Raw genomic sequence first — 20,075 nt, forward strand, 5'->3', positions numbered from 1 at the left:
AGCTCACACTTCAACACAACAGCAAAGATGGACCACAGAGATCAACCCAGTCGCTATGAGAATCCCAGTGGATTTCGGATTCTCTTGCAGGCTTTGACAAGAGGATCGTAACGTTCACGTTGGTCCAACAGTGGGCAGTAGCATTGTGGTCAAGGACACGGAAGCTGAGACCCTCAGGCTGTGCTACAGGGAATGGAGGTGGAGTGGGAACCGCTCTGGTGGCCCCCAAGTGCAGCACCGCAGAGTCACCACACGACCCGCCAGCAAGTCCATGCCTGGGCGGGTCTCCAAGATGGCAGCAAGCGTGTGTCCACATGACACTGTGCTTCAGTGTTCACAGCAGGGTATTCACATTGGCCCCAAAGTGGAAATCCCCCAGGTGTCTGTCAACTGAGACGAGATGACAATGGATGGTCTCTCCACATGATGGAATTTTAGAGCCACAAAAAGGAATGGAGTTTGTGGCCCGTGCTCAACTCGGACCAGCCTGGGGACCCCGTGGGCACGGAAAGAAGCCAGTCACAAAGCCACGCACCACGTGATCCCACGGACACGCAATGTGCAGAACAGGAATCTACAGGGCTGGAAAGTGGATGGGGGTTCCAGCTGGGGTGGGACTGGGAACCAAGCGCTGATGTGCTCGAGGGACCTTGGGGTAGTGTTCTGAAGCTGGGTTGTGCTGACGGGGCTCAGCCCCGCAAAGGGACTGAACCCACAGACTGACACACTGAACGTGGACATGCATTGTGGGATGTCATCCCATGTGAACAGAACTGCTCAGGGAGCGATTCTGCCTCTAAGAGAGGCAAAGAGAAGAGAGAACTTAAAAACAGCCCAGGACAAAGGCAGCCTTGTCTGAAGAACAGCCGCGGCTGGGCTGGAGCGGGGTTCAAGCTCGAGTGCCACGCTGGGCACAGCTCAGCTCTGGTGCTGGGACACCGTCCCCTCCGGGCATCGTCTGCCCGTCCCCAAACAAACACCGGGAAGGAGGGAGACGGTCGCTGGGGCGGGCAGCAGGGTGGTGGGTGTCGAGCTGCCCCTGGAAGTTCCTGAGTCTGCCTGGACCCCTGTCTGGCAGCCTGCTGGGGGCTCTGAGCCAGCTCCCAGCCCACTTCCTCACAGAGGCCCAGCCAGCGGGAGCCAGCGTGACAGACACGCATGTGGGCTCTGCATGGGTCCAGGGAGCCGTGTGGCTGCCTGACCCCACTTCCCCCAAGAAGAGCCCAGCCAGCGGGAGCCAGCGTGACAGACACGCATGTGGCTCGCCACGGGTACGAGAGCCGTGCAGCTGTCTGAGTCCACTTCCTGAGAGGGGCCAAGCTGGCCAAAGCCAGCGTGACGCAGATTCCGAGGCTGGGCTTTCACGGGTCCAGAGCGCCACACAATTGTCTGGGGGCAGGGACTCACGCAGGGTGAGATAAGCACGCTTTGTCCCTGGGGTTTTAAAGGTCAGTTGCTGCAGTTTTCAGGACACATCCTGTTGCCCTTCCAGGTCCCTTGTTCCTCGTGGCTGGAAATTGGCAGTGGCGCTCCCTTTGAGGGGGGCTGGTGGCCCCTCCAAGCCCCCACATCCCCCCGGCTCCTCGCTGCCCAGCGACACCGCATCACTCTGTCCCTTGTCCACAGCAGAGCTGCCCCCAGCACCACGCAGGGCTCTGGCTTGCCCCAAATCACCCTGGCCTTGCAGCGGCTCCCAGGCTGGAGTCCAGGGGTTGGGCAGCTTGTGCGTTGTCAGGCGGGACTGGGACTTCCCGTCTCTCTTGGGGGGTCCTCCGCGTGGGCTCTTCCCAACGGAGCTGCTACTGTGCTTCTCAAAGGCGTTGTGCCTGACTATTTCACTTACCTGTCCCACTCTGGGCTGACCAAAAGTGGATCATTCCTCTCTGGGGACCAGCCTTCTGGCCCGAGGGTGTGGAGGAGCCCGTGCGGAGTCCCACGGGGGCCTGGACGTGAGGCTGGCAAAGCTTCCCCAGCGGTCACTTCCACATGCAGCAACCTGGCAGCCGGCATGGGAGGACACGGTCCAGGCTGCCCGCGAGCACGTTCCTGATGGGTGACCTTCACACGCGTCAGCCGTGCACAAAGCACCCCGTGTTCAGGTAAGCAGGGCCTTGGAGGAAACGGAGCAGAGAGTGTGTGAGTGCAAACCCAGCGTTGCCCTGGACGCAGCCCCTTCTGCAAACAAGTGTCCAGACCTCCAGAGCCCTGGAGCGCTCACGGCCAAGTGCAGATCCCCTGCTCAGCTCCTGCGACTCGCTGGCCAAGTCCAGCCGGCCTTTGCCAGCCCAGGCCTGGACGGACGAGGAGCCCGGGAAGTGCGGACCCCAGACCTGAGCAGCCCCTGGCTGTCACTCCTCGGGAGAGGTGCCAGGACCAGTGAGGGGGACATGCACAGACAGTGTGACAGGTCCTGGCCCAAGAGGCCCCTGTGGCCTGGACAGTGAGGCCCTTCCTGGCCCTGGCAAGTGACTGTGCTGGGCTTTGGAGGTGGCAGGGGTGGGGGAGAGACGTGCAGGGCCAGGCAGGCCAAACTGCACAAACTCAAGCAGCTCCTGGAGCCCGCTGGGGTCACTCAGGAAACAGGACCTCAGGGGGGCAAGGATGCCGACTGGACGGAGGAGCTGGGAACCTCGATGGACCTCGGGAAAGGAGCCCCAAGTTGGCTGAGGGGCTGCTGCTGCTCAACCTAGCTCCACTTGGTCCCTGGCTTGGCTCAACTGGGAGGTGGCGGGACAGACGTGGCAAGGCCCCAGAGTCACCGGAGGTCCCTGGTCACACACGGAGCAGGCACATCTACTGTTGCCACACCCAGGCAAGGCCCTGCTGGAGGGAGGGAAGGAAACATCCAGACTGTGGAGAGTCCATGGGGGACGCCTGTGCGTGGTGGTCTCCTGCTGCAGTATCTGAACTGCCAGCATGCGTGCCCGGCGCCCAAATGTCACACTAAGAAGCCACGGGACCAGGGCTTTGTGTCTGAGCAAGACACAATCATGAGTTCAAATTTGATATGAAAATAAATGTGTTTAGTTGTGTCTGTGCTAGCTCCATTTCACCACTTTGATGCGTTACCTTGAACGAGGTTCAACCTAACAGGCTTCTATATTTGATTGTAAAATTTATGTATTGTGCCTGCTTGAGTCCATTTCCCCACAGATCTCTCTTCTTCTGTAGTCAAAGTGCATTTTTAAATGCATGTGAACTCTAAATGCAAGTAACTATGATTTTGTTTTTTGCACAGCAGCTCTTGTAAATATTTATTACAATGGAACTTTCCTCACCTCCAAGTTTTAAAGTGTGAGCCATTTATGCTTTAATGGTCAAGAGTTTGTTGATAAACATAATTCATCACATCAATAGACTTAAAAACAAGAATCATATGATCATCTCAATAGATGCAGAAAAGCACCTGACAAAAAAACAGCACTCCTTCATGTTCAAAACACTAGAAAAACTAGGGATGGTCAGAACATAGCGCAACATTGTAAAAGCCATATATGCTAAACTCAAAGCCAACATCATTCTGAATGGAGAAAAATTGAAAGCATTCCCTTTAAAAACTGGAACAAGACAAGGATGCCCTCTTTCACCACTTTTATTCCGCATTGTCCTTGGAACTCTAGCCAGAGCAATTAAGCAGAAGAAAAAAATTAAAGATATACAAATAGGTAAAGAAAAACTCAAACTATCACTATTTGCCAATGATATGATTCTATATTTGGAAGTTTCAAAAAATTCCACCAAAATTCTTCTAGAATTCATAAATGAATTCAGCAAAGTAGCAGGATATAAAATCTATACCCACAAATTAAACACATTCCTATGCATCAGTAATGAATCCACTGAAAGAGAAATAAAGAAAACTACCCTATTCACAATTGCCTCAAAAAAAAAAAAACAAAAAAACTTGGAAATCAATCTAACAAAAGAGGTGAAAGATCTCTACAAGGAAAACTACAGAACACTAAAGAAAGAAATTGAAGACCTTAGAAGATGTAAAGAGCTCCCATGCTCCTGGATAGACAGAATTAATATTGTCAAAATGGCCAAACTACCAAAAGCGTTATACAAATTTAATGCAATTCCTATTAAAATTCCAGTGATGTTCTTCATAAAACTAGAAAAAGGAATCATGAAATTCATTTGGAAAAGTAAGAGACCCAGAATAGCCAAGGCAATCCTTAGCAAGAAAAGTGAAGCAGGAGGCATCACAATACCAGACCTTAAGCTATACTACAGAGCTATCATAATAAAAACAGCATGGTATTGGCACCAAAACAGACATGTAGGCCAATGGTACAGAAAAGAAGAATAGAAGACACAGAGACAAACCCATATAAATATAGTTATCTCATACTAGACAAAGGTACCAAAAACATACAATGGAGAAAAGACAGCTTATTCAACAAATGGTGCTGGGAAAACTGGAAAACCACATGTAACAAAATGAAATTAAACCCTTATCTCCCACCCTGCACAAAACTCAACTTACTGTGGATCGGAGACTTAGGCACGGGCTGGGGCTGTAGCTCAGTGGTATAATGCTTGCCACACACATGCGAGGCACTGGGTTTAATCCTCAGCACCACATGGAAGTAAATAAATAAAGACATTGTGTCCATATACAACTGAAAAATATTTTAAAATAAAAACTTTATTTGAAAAAAAAAAAAAAAGACTTAGGCACTAGAATAGAGACCCTATGAAGAAAAAGAAGGCCCAAATCTTCACCATGTTGGCCTAGGACCTGACTTCCTTAACAAGAGCCCTAAAATGCAAGAAGTGAAATAAAAAATCAATAAATAGGATGGACTCAAACTAAAAAGCTTCTTTTCAGCAAAAGAAACAATCAAAAATGTGAAGAGAGAGCCTACGGGTTGGGAGAAAATCTTTACCACATGTACCTCAGATAAAGCATTAATCTTTAGGATATATAAAAAACTCAAAAAATTAAACACCAACCCCCCCCCCCCAATAACCCCATCAATAAATGTGCTAAGGAACTGAGTAGATGCTTCATAGAAGAAGATATACAATCAATCAATAAGTACATGAAAAAATGTTCAACATCTCTAGCAATTAGAGAAATGCAAATCAAAACTACTCTAAGATTTCATCTCACTCCAGTCAGAACGGCAAATATTGTCATGACCAGTGCGACCAAACTCTTGTGTCTGGCGAGGGGCAGAGGGGAATTGGAATACAAAGATTCACAGGCACAGATCTTGAAGAGTAAGCTGGGATCAGGTGGAACCTGTCCTCTGATGGAGATGCAGATCTAAGGAGTCACACCAGCGGTGTTTATTTACGTATGTCTCATTATCAGGTTAAAGACTGTGTAACCATTATTCTTTGTATTCAGGAAAGTTACAAAAACTAGGACATCTATGTAGCTTTTCCACAGTTGCAATCCACAGATGCAAAGTGCAGCGTGAGGAGCTCTGTGTAGCTCTCAAGAAAGCCCTTTGTTTAAAGTTGCTGTAAAGTGGGCAGGAACCGGAGAAGGGAGCTGGCGAAACATTGTGGTTGTCTAGTAAGAATTCCTTCCTTCCCGGGAGTGTGTGCCTGAGGTCAAGGTCAGAGCTGATAGGACTCTTGCACAGAGCCTCCTCATGCTGGGCACTGCCACAGCAGCTAAGCATCCTGTGCCCTTGCACAGAAACATTCCCAGGCACCAGGCATGCCAAAGCCACAAGGGCATCAGAGGCATCAGTCTCAGTCACTGCTGTCCCATCCTCTGTCACCACTCTCAACAAATCATCAAGAATACAAGCAACAATAAAAGTTGGTGAGGATGTGGGGGAAAAGGCACACTCATACATTGCTGGTGGGAATGCAAATTGGTACAACCATTATAGAAAGCAGTGTGAAGATTCCTAAGAACACTTGGAATGGACCCACCATTTGACCCACTTATTCCACTCCTTGGTTTATACCCAAGGACTTAAAATCAGCATACTACAGTGACACAGTCACATCAATGTTTATAGCAGCTCAATTCACAATAGCTAAATATGGAGCCAACCTAGATGCCCTTCAACAGATGAATGGATAAAGAATATGTGGCGCATATATATATATATATATAAACACAAACACACACAATGGAATATTACTCACCTTTAAAGGAGAATGAAACTCTGGCATTAGTTGATAAATGGATGGAGTTAGAGAATATCATATTAAGTGAAATAAGCCAAACCCCCAAAACCAAAGACCAAATGTTTTCTCTGATATGGGGATGCTAATTCACAATAAGGGGGCAGGGATAGGAAAGAAAAAAGTTACTTTGTGTTAGGTAGAGGGAAGTGAAGGAGGGGAAAGGTATGGGGTAGGAATGACAGAAGAGTGAAACAGACATGATTAGCTCATGTATATGTATGACTGCATGACGGATGTGATCCTGCAACACGTACCATCAGAAAAATGAGAGATTGCCCTCCATTTATGAATGATCTACCAAAATGTATAAATGCATTCTACTGTCATGTACAACTCATTAGAACAAATAAAATTTTAGAAATTTTTAGAAAAGAGAGTTAGTTGATGTAGCTGCCTGGCTTCCTGAGTCCAGGTCCTCCGCTGTGGCTGGACCTGTGCCCCCGTGACAGCCACAGCAAGTCAAGTTGAAATCCCTCCCTGAGGAAGGCCAGCGCGGGGTGGCTCTCAGTTCTCCCAAAGTCTGAGAGGTCCTTATTTTTGGAATATGTACATTTTAAACGTAGTTTTTGAGTTTTTAAAAATAAAAGATAGAACACAGCTAGAGAGAGTCTAGGGCCACACAACTGACGTAGTAAAAAAGCACTGAAAGACTGAGGTTGGACCACACAGAAAACAGAAGCCCCGTGCCCCCCACAGGCAAGCAAGCCCATAGGTTCACAAAGGAACAGGATCAGCGTTTTGACTTCCAGTAACTTTCATCAGACTCGCAGGGAGTGGTTTATCATTCAATAATTTGATGGTAGAAGTATAAATTCAAGACATAATAAAGAAGTAGTATATACAGAGATAAGAGTTTACATGGAATTTTGAATGTTCAATTAATAAAGGAAAATTCCTAACTCCTTCAATGATTTTACCCTTCGTAAATTGATCCCTTTGTTAAGGAAGACGGTGTGATCTCTCCAAATGCACTTTTGAAAAGAGAGAACTGTTTTTAACATTCTGTTGTACCTTTCTTCAGATGTTTTCTCCTTTGTGTCTGTTTGTGTTTTGCTCCGTCTTCTTCCCCAGCACTCCCCTCCCTTCCCTCTGCCAGCCCTGACCTCCTTTATGTTCCCTTTCCATTTCTGTATTAACTGATGGATTCGAATCACACACAGGCGGGATCCTTCGCGAGGTCTTTGTACGTGCATGTCACACAATCCGGCTGGTCTCCTCCTGTGGTTCCTCCCTTTTCTCACTCTGCTCCCTCCCCCTCCCCTTCCTCTATGGTTCTCCTTTTTATTTTTATGAGATTCCTCTTTTTTATTCCTTATTTCTCTCTAGCTTCCGCATATGAGAGAAAATGTGTGACCCTTAACTTTCTGCTTCAATAAATGGGCAAACGAACTCCACTGAACACTTCTCAAAAGAAGAAAGACCAGTGGCCCACAAATACATGGGAAAGTGTTCAAGACACTTAGCAGTCAGGGAAAGGCAAGGCAGCTCACGCTGAGGGGATCTCATTGCGCCAGGTTAGAATGGCAAGCACCAAGCATGTGGATAATAATGGAGTGGGTGGATTTCTTTTTGTTTGGAGAGCTGCTGTCCTCGGGCACATCTTCTTGGTAGCATTTTATTACTAGGTGGAGGCTGGAGACTGACTTGATTCTGCTCTATTTTTGTTTTTATTGATTTCTGTGTCCTATCTCCAATATATGTAGTTTCTTTTCTACTGTCTAGGATTTATCCCTTTTATTGGGTTTTTATTTATTTTATATGCACCATGAAGATTTTGAATTATCTCTATTTCATATTTCCTTGTGTTTTAAAAATTCTGGCAGGGGGGTCAGTTCTCATTTTACAGTTTCATGTTCTTTTTAATCTTCAGGCATCTTCCTCATACTATCGCAATAGCAACGTGTTTGTCAAACATTGGGAATAAATTCCTATACCAGTTGTTCTTTTTTTTTTTTTTTGTACCAGGGATTGAACCCAGGGGCACTCAGCCACTGAGCCACATCCCCAGCCCTATTTTGCATTTTATTTAGAGACAGGGTCTCACTGAGTTGCTTAACTCCTCGCTTTTGCTGAGGCTGGCTTTGAACTTGCGAACACCCTGCCTCAGCCTCCTGAGCTGCTGGGATTACAGGCGTGTGCCACCGCCCCCAGCCCAGTTGTTCCTTTTTAACCTGCACTTCTTGGTGTGCTATTTCTTGCTCTTCGGGACGTGGGCTTGCTCGTTCATGTAAGGTGGGGTGGCTGCTTCTGTGCTTTTTACCTCTCACGGTCGCTTTGCTCTTCTCTGCCTCTCATCCCAAGTCCCAGGTCTTGGTTCTGCTGGGACACTTTTAATTTAGAATCTTTACATCAATGATCAGGAGAGACACAAAAGGGAGATGAAGTTTTCGTTACTTTCAAATCCGGGGAACCTCAGGGCATCCTGAGGCCACACACATGGGTGCACACGGACACACATGTCGCACACGGAGGGCCGGGAGCACATACGTTAGGGAGAGGACCTGGGGCAATTCCCTTTTCAGGCACAGGGTTGGGAACACAAGCAACAGGGGCAGGTAGTGACAGCTTTAAGCTAAGAGGTGTGAAATTTGAAACAGACCATGCGGAACCCTCTCCCAGGAGGAGGTTCATCCTGTAAACTGGGAACAAAACAAGGACTTGGCATCTAGGCCAGCTGGTCCAGCGCTGCGTGAACCCGAGGCAGCACAGACTCCGACGTGGGCACAGAGAGCATCGCAGGTGCGGCAGGGGTAGGTCAGGTGCTCCTCCAGCTCCTGCTGTGCAGGCTCCCTGCATCCTCTCCCCTGCCTAGGCTGTGGCTCCACGTTAAGTAGCCACAAGTTGGGGCCCCTGGATGTGGCAGGAAGGGCTTCCTGGCCTCCTGGACTCCTTGCTGGGATCAAGAAGCCCACCCCAGCCACCGCTGACCTCAAGGCTTGGAGTGAGTGGGCCACGACCTCAGCCCCTTTCCCAGCCTGTTTCTTTCCCATCATTGGGTGTGTGTGCATGTGTGTGTGTATGTTTATGAGTGTGTGTGTGTTTGAGTGTGTGAGTATGTGTATGAATGTGGGAGTGTGTGTATGAGTGTGAGTGTGTGTGTGAGTGTGTGTGAGTGTCCGTGGGTGTATGAGTACATGTGTACGTGTGTATGAATGTATGCACCGATGTGTGTATGGGTGTGTGTATGAGTGTGTGTGAGTGTGTGTATGAGTGAGTACATGGGTGTGTGTCTGAGTGTGTGTATGTGTGTATGAATGTGAGTGTGTATGAGTGTGTGTGTGTATGAGTGTATGTGTATATTAATGTGTGTGGGAGTGTGTGTGTGTGTGTGAGTGAGTGTATGGGTGTGTGTGAGGGTGTCTGTGAGTGTGTGTGTGTATGAGTGTGTGTATGCAAGTGTGCATGCTAGTGTGTGTATGAGTGTGTGTGTATGAGTATGTGCGCATGAGTGTATGTGTGTGTGTGCCAGTGTGTATATACGTGTGTGTGTATGTGTATGAATGTGGGAGTGTGTGTATGAGTGTGTGTATGTGTGAGTGTGTGTGTGTGTGTGAGTGTGTGTGAGTGTGTGTATGAGCATGTGTGTGTATGAGTGTGTGTATATGAGTACCTGTGTATGAGTGTGTGTGTGTATGCACATCCTGCTTGTTTCAGTCTGACCCACGGATGCTGAGCCGGGAGTGGTCCTTGTGCACACTGCGCTCAGCTTCTGTAAACACACACGATTCGTGTCCACATGGCAGGGCCCCTGTTTTATTTTTCTTCACAGTTGTGGATTGAACCCAGGGGTGCTCTACCCCTGAGCGACATCACCAGCCCCTTTGCAGTTTTTATTTTGAGACAGGGTCTGGCTAAGTTGCCCAGGCTGGTCTTGAACTTGAGATGCCCCTGCCTCAGCCTCCCTAGTAGCTGGGATTACAAGCCTGTGCCACTGCGCCCGGCTAGGGTTCCTCCTTTTGCAAGATGAATCTGAGGCGAAGTGACCTGTCCTGGGATGCAGGAAGGTCATTAAGACCAGAGCCCAGGGCTCTCTGAGTCCCACCCATGTCCTCTGTGGCAATATGTAGGTCAGCCAGGCCAGTGCCCAAGAGGGGTGTCCCGAGGGTCTGCTGCCACCACACACACGCTCGGGGCTCTGCACAGGGGGCTGCACCCCTCACCCAGACCCAGTTCCTGCCGGGTGAAATCTGCCAGGGGCTCCCTGCAGGGCCGTTCTGATGGTGCTCTGGGGAATTGACACACTGTTACTCAGCGGCTTCCAACCATAATGACATTATCTGCTCCACTGCAGAACCGGCCACGCTCAATGGCCAGGAAAGGACTGGAGGGTCCTCCGTGCCAAGTTCCCCAGGGGCCCTGCCCCGGGCAGTATAAAGGGTGGCGAGTGAGGAAGCAGCACAGCCTCTCCAGCCCAGAGAGCGACCTGCCAGCAGCCTCGAGCACAGACCCCTTCACAGCCATGAAGAGCCTGCTCCTGACCCTGGGCCTCGGCCTCATGGCTGCCCTGCGGGCCCAGACGCTCCCTGTCTGGGATGAGGAGACCCAGGATGTGAGGCTCAGACGGGCAGGGTGCTGCGGGGCAGGGAGGGCCCAGAGGCCGGTTGCAGACCCCATCCCTCCCCCTACAGGAGACCCTCATTTAGGGTCAGGCCTTGAGCCCCGGCCCCAGAGGGGTCTGGGCCAGGTGGGCCGGGGCCGCAGAGGGTTGGGTGGAAGCAGGTGCGCACACTTCACTTTCCCTGGGACTGAGCGCCTGTGGTCCTGGCCGGGCCGGGGCGCTGGGGTCCCGCTCTCCAGTGGGTCTGGTGGGAGTGGAGGGTGAGTTCGGGTGGGCTGGTGTTGCAGATGCTCCAGGTCTCTGGTCCTTGGAGCAGTAGAGTCTGGGGGCAGCAGAGGAGGTGCAGGGAGGCCTGGGGTGGGCCTGAGCCTTGATGGACAGGTGCCCTCTCCAGGCATCAGGCACATGGTACATGAAGGCCGCGGCAGCCGACGAGGAGATTCCCTGGAAGAAGCTGGAGTCTGTGTCAGTGACCCCCATGACCATCAAGACCCTGGCAGGGGGCCACCTGGAAGTCAGCTTCACTGTCCAGTGAGTGTCTGCTGGCTGCACGGCCCTCCCTGTTCCCACAGAGGACAGCTGAGGGCCCTTCTCACCCTGTGGCCCTCAGTACCTGGAGTCTGGTGGGCAAGTGTGTCTGGGAGGCTCCTCCCAGGCAGCCTGGGATCCCTCTGGCAGCCAGTGAGGGGACTGGAGGACAGAGTTCTGGTCACTCTGGGCCTAAAGGGCCCTTCGTGGGACACAGAGGGCCCAGCTGGTGCCTGGACCCGAGACGTGGAGAGGCCTGCAGCTCTGGGCCCGTCCGGGACCCCCTGCCAGGCCATGCCCTGGCTGCTCTGAGCAGGGCAGCCGTGCCCACGGAGCTTCTGTCTTCCAGGATGGGAGGTCAGTGTCGGGAGATAAGCACCGTGCTGGAGAAGACAGACGAGCCGGGCAAATACACAGCCCGTGAGTCCTGGGCCCGTTCAGGGCAGCTCTGGTCACCCGTGGGCACAGGGGCCGGCCGGCACCTCCTCAGGGTGGCCTGAGGCTTTCCTTCCTGGCACTGCTACATACCCACCCTTCACGCCCACCAGACAGTTTGCCTTAGAGACTCAGACACCTGACGCCAAGTGCCCCCGAGGTTGGGGTCAGGTCCGGGGGCTCTGGCCGGGCCTCCCGCTTCAGCACAGCTGAGCCGAGGCTTCGGTGAGAAGAAGGGTTGTACTTGGCTGGGGTGGGGTGGGACTGAGCTGCCCCAGCTCCAGCCTCTGCACATCTCAGGCCCAAACCTCCCTGTGACTCTCTGACTTGGAAGTGCCCATGTCTCAGATGTGTGGGGTTCCTGGGAAGTGGCCCAAGGCCCTGGGCCAGGCCTGGTGGGGAACCCGGGTCAGGGAGCCCGGGCAGCTGGAGGGGAGCAACCTGAGGGGTCTTCTGGGCTGGCAGCCTGCCCGTCCTGGGTCTTCACTGGAGGGTCAGGGTGTATCCCCACCTGGTCCACTGTCCCTCTGCAGATGGGGGCAAGCGTGTGGTGCACATCCTGAAGTCCCAAGTGGACGGCCACTACATCCTGTCCATTGAGGGGGAGATGCACGGGCAGCAGATCCGAATGGCAAAGCTCGTGGGTGAGTCTCCGTGCCTGGTGGCTCCAGCCTTGGCCCCTCCCCCTTTCTCCCTTTGCCTCCGGCCCCTCCCCTAGGAGAAGCCACCAGGATCAAGGGTACCGGTCCTTATGGTGGGTTTTCCTGGAGGAAGCCCTCTTCCCACCTCAGAGCTCAGGATTGGGATGGTCCCAGGTCCCTGCATGGAAGGCAGGAAGGAGAGGTGCTGAGGCCCAGGGCCACCGATGTCATGAACGTCACGGGATGAGTCGAGGACTCCCTGGGGCAAACCTGGCAGCATCATCCATGGGTACCTGTTGGTGTCCAGCAGGGGTCAGGGAGGGTATGTGGAAGGGGAGCCTGCGTGGGAAGTCCAGCTCGGAGCAGACACTGGTGTCAGGACCCAGAGCAGTGGGAGGCTGGCGTGCCTGAGCCTGGGCTGGCTCGCTCCTCCAGGGCAGGGTTGGTCCTGCTGCTCCCTGTCCTGTCCTGTCCAGGGGAGGCTGGGTGGGCTTCAGGGAGATGGCTCTGGGCCTCCCTGGTCGGCTGTGCTGGGTGCACTGTGGCTGCTCACAGCCTGGGTCCTCCTCTTCTAGCTGGGCTCTGCCCCAGCCCCAGCCTCCATGGAAAGGTCTCCCTCCCCAGCACTGTGCTAGTCAGTCTTCCAGGCTGGGTGGAGATGCCAGCCACTCCCAGTTCTGCGCCCCACACCCCTGTCTCCCCTTGGCCTCACTACAGGCAGAGACCCCGAAGTCAACCCAGAGGCCCTGAAGGACTTTGAGAAGGTCGCAGCAGCCAGAGGCCTCAACACGCAGAGCATCTTCATCCCCAAGCAAAGGGGTAGGAAGCAGGCGCCTGCGGAGCTCTCCCGGCCCCCCAGGGAGAGCCAGCCGGTCTCTTTACAGGAGCGAGCTGCCTGGAATCCTGGCTTCGTCCTCTGTGGGGTGTGGGAAGTGCTGGCCGAGGGCCGGCCCGGGGTCCTGCGGATTCCCAGGCTCTTCTGACTCCCGTTTCTCTTTCTTCCACAGAAGCCTGCTCTCCAGGGAGCGACTAGGGTAAGCGATCAGTTTCAGGGGTCGACGGGTGGCACTTCCAGGGACACCCACCCTGCTCTTAGGTGGCAGAGAGCCCCCTGGCCCGGCAGGTGGGCTCTGCACCTGGAGCAGCCTGCCCTGGGCATTGTCTGCGGGCTCCTCTGGGATGTCATTCCCGGAGTGAGGCTCTGCCATGGTGAACGCTCCTGGGGTTGGGTTGCTGGTGGAGGCCGTGCCCCTCTCCCCGAATCCCCTAGCATGCCTGCCAGAAGGCGGGAAGTCCCTCAGCCCTCGCTGGCCCCTCAGGGGTCATGGCGATGACAACTCATGTGCCCCATGAGTTGTTTGAAGACGTGGCAGCCGTGCCCGGGGGGCTTCAGCACTCCTGGGTCCCTCCTGCTCTGTGATGTAGGGGAGCTGACAGGTCAGAGACTTGCCCAAGCTCACCTGCCCAGGTGTGGGCGGAGCCGGAGGTCCACACAGCGTCCCTGTCCTTCCCTTGCCCTCCACTGGCCTGGGGTCACCTTTCCCTTCTTCCCACACAGGCATGGAGCTTTCTGGGCAACCTCTTCCCTGCTGTGACCTCCTGGATGGAGCTGAAGATCCCAGCATGCCCCACCACTGCAGCCTCCCTCGGCCTCCCCTCTGGGCTCCCTGACCCTCCCCTCCTGTCCAGGGCAGGGACGCCAAGCTCAGAGGCAGCCCCAGGAGGCCCCACCAGGACCTCTGGCCTGCAGGACATGGAGGGAGGCCCACCTGGGCCCGGCTGGCTCCCTGCACTGCCCTTCGTCCCCACCTCCCGTCCTTCCTGAATCTCCATAAAGATCCTCAGCAGTCCCTGGCGACTCTGCCTGTCTGTGGGGCGGGGAGGGCTCCCTGTGGGTAGGGAAACAGGGAGGGACGAGGATGGACGGACAGGGCGCCCAGACTGGCCTGGTTCTTGTGGAGGGCGCCAAAGGGCCTGAGTGACTGGCTGAAGACATGGAGCTGGCTCTGCCCAAGGGTCCCATGGGGGCTTTCCACACTGTGCCGCCATGAAGCCCGGGTCCTGGGGGTGACGGGAGGGTTGTACGCACGACAGGGCGGAGCTCCGTGACCAGGGGTGGGGACCAGCAGAACTTGAGTGCAGGAGGGGGCCCTGGGCTCCAGTCTCCCGACCTCCTGGAGACAGTGGCAGGAGTGAGCCTGAGGAAGTTCCCTTAGGGCATGGGCTCCAGTCAGGGCCCTGGGGTCACACATAGTGCGAGCAGGACACTGGGAGCCTCCCCCAACACGGGCAGTGGGGTCACCTCCAACACCTCTCTGCAGCCCTGGCCGGAAACAGGGGCTTCCCCGGGAGACCAGCCCCAGGAGAGGCCTTGCTCCATCCCCTGACGCCATGAGCACAGTTCCCAGGCTCGCTGGGCTTTGCTGAGTGGCCTGACAAGGAGCCCACGGGGCCACAGTCCCTTTTCCCCTCTATGGATGAACCAGCCCCGTCCCTCTGACCGGGGCTCCCTCTGCAGAATCTTCCAAGGTCCCAGACCCATGGTGGGGCTGCCCAACATCCTGGGTCCTCTCCTGGACACAAGAGGCCCAAATCCAGACCGATGGGGCCTGGGCAGTCTGTTGCCTCCCTGAGAGGCCCCTGGGCGTGGCTAGGGAGGGAGGCCCCTGCGTGTCATGCAGCCCCGGTCTGGCAGGGGTGTGGATGCCAGGTCATCAGGACCCTGGCTTTCTTCAGTGACCACGGCTTCTTCCCCCTAATGCCGGCCACAGCTGAGGCCATCAAGGGGGGTGCCTGGAGGGGTGAGCAGTGGCCGCCTCTCAGCCTGAGGAACCTGCTCTGGAGTCCCAGGCCCAGCACACCTCGTCTACCCAGGCTGCCCTGCCCCTAAGCAGAAGGCCTCTGAGTGCCTCTGTCCCCACAGAGCTTCCCAGAGAAGGGGCTACCCTGGCCAAAGGCAGTGTCCACGTCCTTCCTGGAGGAGGGAACTGAGAGGGGCATGCATGGACATTGCCCTGGTCCTGGGCAGGACCTGGACCCAGTACTGAGCACTCCTGCATGGGCACTGGACACAGGCTGACTGGGGAGGTGGCCATGTGCAAGAGGGGGCAAGTGCCAGAGGCATCTAGCAGAACCCCCAAACTGCTGCTCACACAGGGCAGGGACCCCAAGGGCCCAGGAGATCGTAGACTTCTCTCAGGGAGGCAGTGTCCAAGGGGCTCTGAGTTGCAATCCTTGGACACCACAGTCCCCTGTCCAGTGCACAGGCGGGGCCTCAGGTGCCCAGGTGACACTCAGAAGGGCGGTCAGTGGTCGGGCTCAGCTCCTCCCCGACTGCAGCTGGTGGGTGGGGGCTGCCCTCCTTGCCTCTGCCTGTGGTCCCACAGACTCCTGCAGACCTGTCCTGGGGCCCTGTCGCCTTCCTTCCTGCTCACCACGGCTCAGGCAGACAGTGCTGCCAGTGTGCACGCCCTGCCTCCCACCTGTGTTTGGAAGGGCTTGGAGAATCCTCTGTAGCCTGGAGTCACCCGGGTGTCCCCAAAGCGGGCTTCAGATCTGATGACGATTCACAACTGGAAGGATGGAAATGACCAGGGCCCAGCCGGCCCTGCAGGGATTCCCAGCCTCACCCGGATCAGCCTGGAGGGGTCCCCAGCCCACAGAGGCCTGCTTTACTCTCAAGGGACACTGGCATCTCACCTGCCCTCCAGACCAGGTCCAGGAGCCTTGGTCCCCTCCCTCTTGCCCTTCGGAGAGCCGCAGCCCGCCCCTGCCCTGCCGCACCAGCCTCCACCCTCCTTCGCCCTGGCCTGTGAGCCTCTCCTGCTCAGCCCCGAAGTCTCTCCTTCCTACTGTCCCATCTAGTGAGCGTGAGCCACCTGACCCACCTCTCTCGGCAGCCAGATGCCGACCTGGGCTCCACCCCACGCTGGCAAAGTCCCCTCGTCCTCTCAGCAGCCGCACACTTGCGGGTCTCACCCTGGGTTTCCGCAGGTGGACTCTGTCTTAATAACTTACTGGGTAAAACCTACATGACCTAGTGGCCTTGTACCTGCTGTGCAGCCACCACCTCTGTCCAGTTCCCTGCAGTTCTCAGTCCAAATAAAGCCATCACCCATGAGCAGACACTGCCAGAGCCCCCACCCAGGTGGGCAGCTGTGGGCTGTCTCTGCCCTGTGGACTGGCCCTTCTGGACATCTGCCCTAACGGAGTCACAGTGTGCCACAAGGAACAGGTGTCTCCAGGTCCAGCCGAGCTGCTGCCTGGGTCACAGCCTCGCTCCCTCTATGGCTGGACACTTGTCTACTGGATGGCCCAGGTTTTGTCGACCAGCTCCTCATGGGCAGACGCTGGGGCTTCCACCCTTCTGGGAATGGGGCTGCTGTGACCCTGTGGCCCCTCCACTGCTCCGAGACCCTGTTCTCAGTACGTGGGGGTCTCTGGAGATTGCTGGCTCCAGTGCACCTGCTGTGGGTTTTCTCTTCTCTGTCTCCCTCCTGGGTGGCCAGGTCCTCCTGAGCTGTGCCTGGGTGACTTCCTGGTCTCTCTCTGATCCAGCCCAGGTGAGCAGGGCGGGTTCTTCCCGAGTTCTGGCGCAGCTCCGCAGCTTCGTCCTCTCTTCATGAGCCTCTGGACCATCATTATTGGTGACTTCCAAATACCAGAAAAGCATCGCAGCTCATTGAAGCGGAAATGGAATTCACGGAGCTGACCCCACGCCTCGCCCCTCCCCGGGAGGGGAATCTGGGCAACTGGGCTACAGCCTGCGCCGCACCAGGACACCCCAGCCCCACCCTGGGAGGTCTGGGGCCACGGCCGTCACTGTCACTGGCTCAGGGCCTCACCGTCTCAGCTCTGATGATCCCTTGGCCTCAGAGCTTGAGAGATCCACCGCCATGGGTATTCGCAGTGCTGGCATGGGAACCAGCCTCCTGTGCGGGGGCCAGCGTCACCTGGAGCCACGCCCAGCCCACCTCTGTTAGTGTGAACCTCCGCTAGCCTTGCTGAATTCGCTATGGCCTCCCCAGGAGATCAGAACACACACACACACACACACACACACACACACACACCACATACACCACACACACCGATATGGACCCACACGTTCACACAACTCTCACAGATACCAACTGTAAGAAACCCACGAAAACCATGCAGGACACGGGAAATCACATAAGGGAGTTTATTAAGCAAACAGAGTGTCTCCCTGCAGGGTAAGAAGAAAATGAGAGGGAAAGAGAAAGGGCGTGCGCTAGAGAGAGTGGAAAAGCGAGGAGGAGAGAGAAAGAAAGTGAGTAGGAGAGAGAAAGCAAGAGAAAAGATGGCGGGGTGCTTCCCCTAAGCAGTTGAATTCCACCGGCTAACCAGTAACGGAGAACCAGATCCTTGCAAGCTGACTGATGAACCAACAGCTAGCTAGGATGTCCACAGACTAGACTGACAGTAGTTGGGAGGCGGGGGAAATGGCTGCAGCTTCAGACTGACAAGCTAGGTTGTGATGCAAAGGGAAAGGGCGAGGAGCAGCTTTGTATTACATTACACCAACGCCCTCATACACACACAGTTCACCCCTCCCACCAGGAGACAGAAGCCCCGGCCTCTTTCATCTCATCATCAGACAACAGAGCTGAGCCCCAGTGCTGCCTGCACATCCACACGCACAATCAGACACACCCAGACACACAGAGACACAGACACACCAGCACTCAGGCACAGAGACATATAGGCACACATTAGACACACAGAGTCACACACACACACACTCTCCCCCTCAGACCCAGACCCACTGGGGCTGAAGGCAGGGTTCAAACTCCCTGTGGAGAGAGCCATCCCTGCCGTCCTGCAGGGCAGACAAGGACCCTCAGCGCCACCATCCTGCCCTCTCTGCACAGACAGACTGACCTGGGTCTGCTGCCCTGGCCCAGGGGGGCAGTGGCACCTTCCTGAGAGCTTGTGGCTTCCGCTCACACTGTGCACCATCTCAGGCCCTGCTGCTCTGTCCCCACACAGTGCCGGATCCCCGAGGCTCCTGGTGCATCCACCCTCTGCTTCCCAGCTCTGGGGCCACCACCTTCCTCAGCTGGCCCTCCGTGGTCATAGCCCAGTGTCTGGGTGGCTCCCAACCCTCTCCGCTTAGCAGTCCCTTCTGCTCTGACTCTGGCCCTGCGATTGCCTGCACACCTGGATGGTGAGGGACACTCCATCAGCACAGGGGAGCCCCCGGCAGCCTCAGCTCCCTCTGCAGCCTTACCCTCCTCTGCCAGGTGCCTGCACATCCTCAGGGGTGATCCAGCACGTGGGCAGTATTTTATGCTGCCAACCACACCCAGGGAGAAGAATTTCCCAGTCCCAGCTCCTGCCTTTGCTGGAGGTCCGGCGACATCAGCTCACTCTGCCAAACGGTAGCCAAGTTCCTATGTGCTGTCCTGCTCTGTGCAGCTCTGACCCCCACCTGCCACAGGCGACCAGTCCTCCTGCAGTGAAGGCTTCCTGGCCCCTAGGGGGCAGCGCCCACCAGGCAAATTCCATAACCACAGACATCCCTATCCCTTTAGGTGTTGGGCGAGGTCAGTGGCAATGCAAGGGTGACATAAGAGAATGTCTGCCCCACTCAGGAGCATCCTGAAGGCCTTCCACACAATGGACTTGGAGCTCCTGCAGGACCCCACAGGGTGCGTGTACCCTAAGGTGAGGAGCAGCAAGCAGGACAGGGGCCTGGGCGACGGGAGGTTCTGAAGACTGGTGGGTGTGGAGTCACTCTCCCACGGAGTAAAAACTAAATAGCAGGAGGATCGTTCTGGAGCTGGCCTCCACCACAGACATGCCACACACACACATGCACACACACAGGCACATACACACACACTCAAGCAAAGACACAGCGGGAAAGTTTCAACTGGGGGCTTCCTGGGAAAGTGGGGTGTCCAGCTCCTTTCCGAATCCTTCCCTGGCAGGCATCTTGTCCCCTTGCAGTGAACAATCCCCAGGACAACTTTCGTATGGAGGTGGAGGCTCAACCACGGCAGGATGCGAGGGGAGCCCACGGTCTACCATTTGAGATCATTCTGTGGCCAGAGGTATGATCACAGGCACCGTCATTGCCCCCATTGTGTGGGTGCATTGAGCCCAATCAGGATTAAGTCTTCCTCATTGCACAGGAGGTATTGGGCCCCATGTGGACTAAGGCGCCTGTCCAAGGACATCCTTCTCATAGGAGCTGAGATTCACATAATTATTATAAATACTTAGAAAGTTTAAAATGTACAATAGAAATTTTAAAATGACTCATCAACCCACCTCTGAGAATCTACTTCCCATGACTCCCAAATTTCTTGACATTTGTCTGAGTTTGAGTCAAACTTCGAAATTTGCTTTTGCATTTTGGGTAAACTTCCTGTTGCCCTCCTAACTCTAGTGTTAAGGACTAACCAGCTAGAGTTGACCTGATTAGTTCCCCTTTCATGTTTATGCATTGGACAGAAGGCTAAGAGAGGGATGGCAGTTGGAACCCCAGGCTTCTGGACTCTGCCTCCTGCATCTCAGGTGGGTTTGACCTGTTCCCCTAAACCCTGACCTGAAGTTTGTCTTACAACTAGACCCTTAACCTTTTCTTCCCTCTTCCTTCTCTTTCCTTCTCCTAAGCCATAGAGCAGAGAACAGTAAAATTGACCATAAGAACAATCATACGTGAGTTCTTGCTGTGTGCCAGCAAGGGCTAAATCCTCCAAATAACTATGGAGAGGGACCACAGT

The 20,075-nt window shown here is 54.6% G+C and overlaps 1 protein-coding gene across 1 annotated transcript; it reads left to right on the plus strand.

Moving 5' to 3' along the window:
- The first annotated feature begins 10,450 nt into the window (after nucleotides 1-10,450).
- On the plus strand, nucleotides 10,451-14,171 carry LOC306644847 (von Ebner gland protein 1-like). Its single transcript, XM_079112119.1, has 7 exons — nucleotides 10,451-10,708; nucleotides 11,112-11,248; nucleotides 11,595-11,665; nucleotides 12,214-12,324; nucleotides 13,039-13,140; nucleotides 13,329-13,355; nucleotides 13,880-14,171. Exons 1-6 carry the CDS (start codon nucleotides 10,466-10,468, stop codon nucleotides 13,352-13,354), a joined length of 690 nt encoding a protein of 229 aa, XP_078968245.1. The 5' UTR covers nucleotides 10,451-10,465; the 3' UTR covers nucleotide 13,355; nucleotides 13,880-14,171.
- The last annotated feature ends 5,904 nt before the right edge of the window (nucleotides 14,172-20,075 follow it).

The sequence above is a fragment of the Sciurus vulgaris genome, assembly GCF_902686455.1.
Source record: "Sciurus vulgaris genome assembly, chromosome: 15".
Taxonomy (NCBI): domain Eukaryota; kingdom Metazoa; phylum Chordata; class Mammalia; order Rodentia; family Sciuridae; genus Sciurus; species Sciurus vulgaris.

What these genes read in the sequence shown, in the direction of transcription:
- LOC306644847 (XM_079112119.1), top strand. Translation starts at nt 10,466, where the DNA reads ATGGCCAGGAAAGGACTGGAGGGTCCTCCGTGCCAAGTTCCCCAGGGG. An exon ending in GAAGTCAGCTTCACTGTCCA is followed by an intron (nt 11,249 to 11,594) that starts GTGAGTGTCTGC and finishes TCTGTCTTCCAG; the next exon opens with GATGGGAGGTCAGTGTCGGG. An exon ending in CTTCATCCCCAAGCAAAGGG is followed by an intron (nt 13,141 to 13,328) that starts GTAGGAAGCAGG and finishes TTTCTTCCACAG; the next exon opens with AAGCCTGCTCTCCAGGGAGC.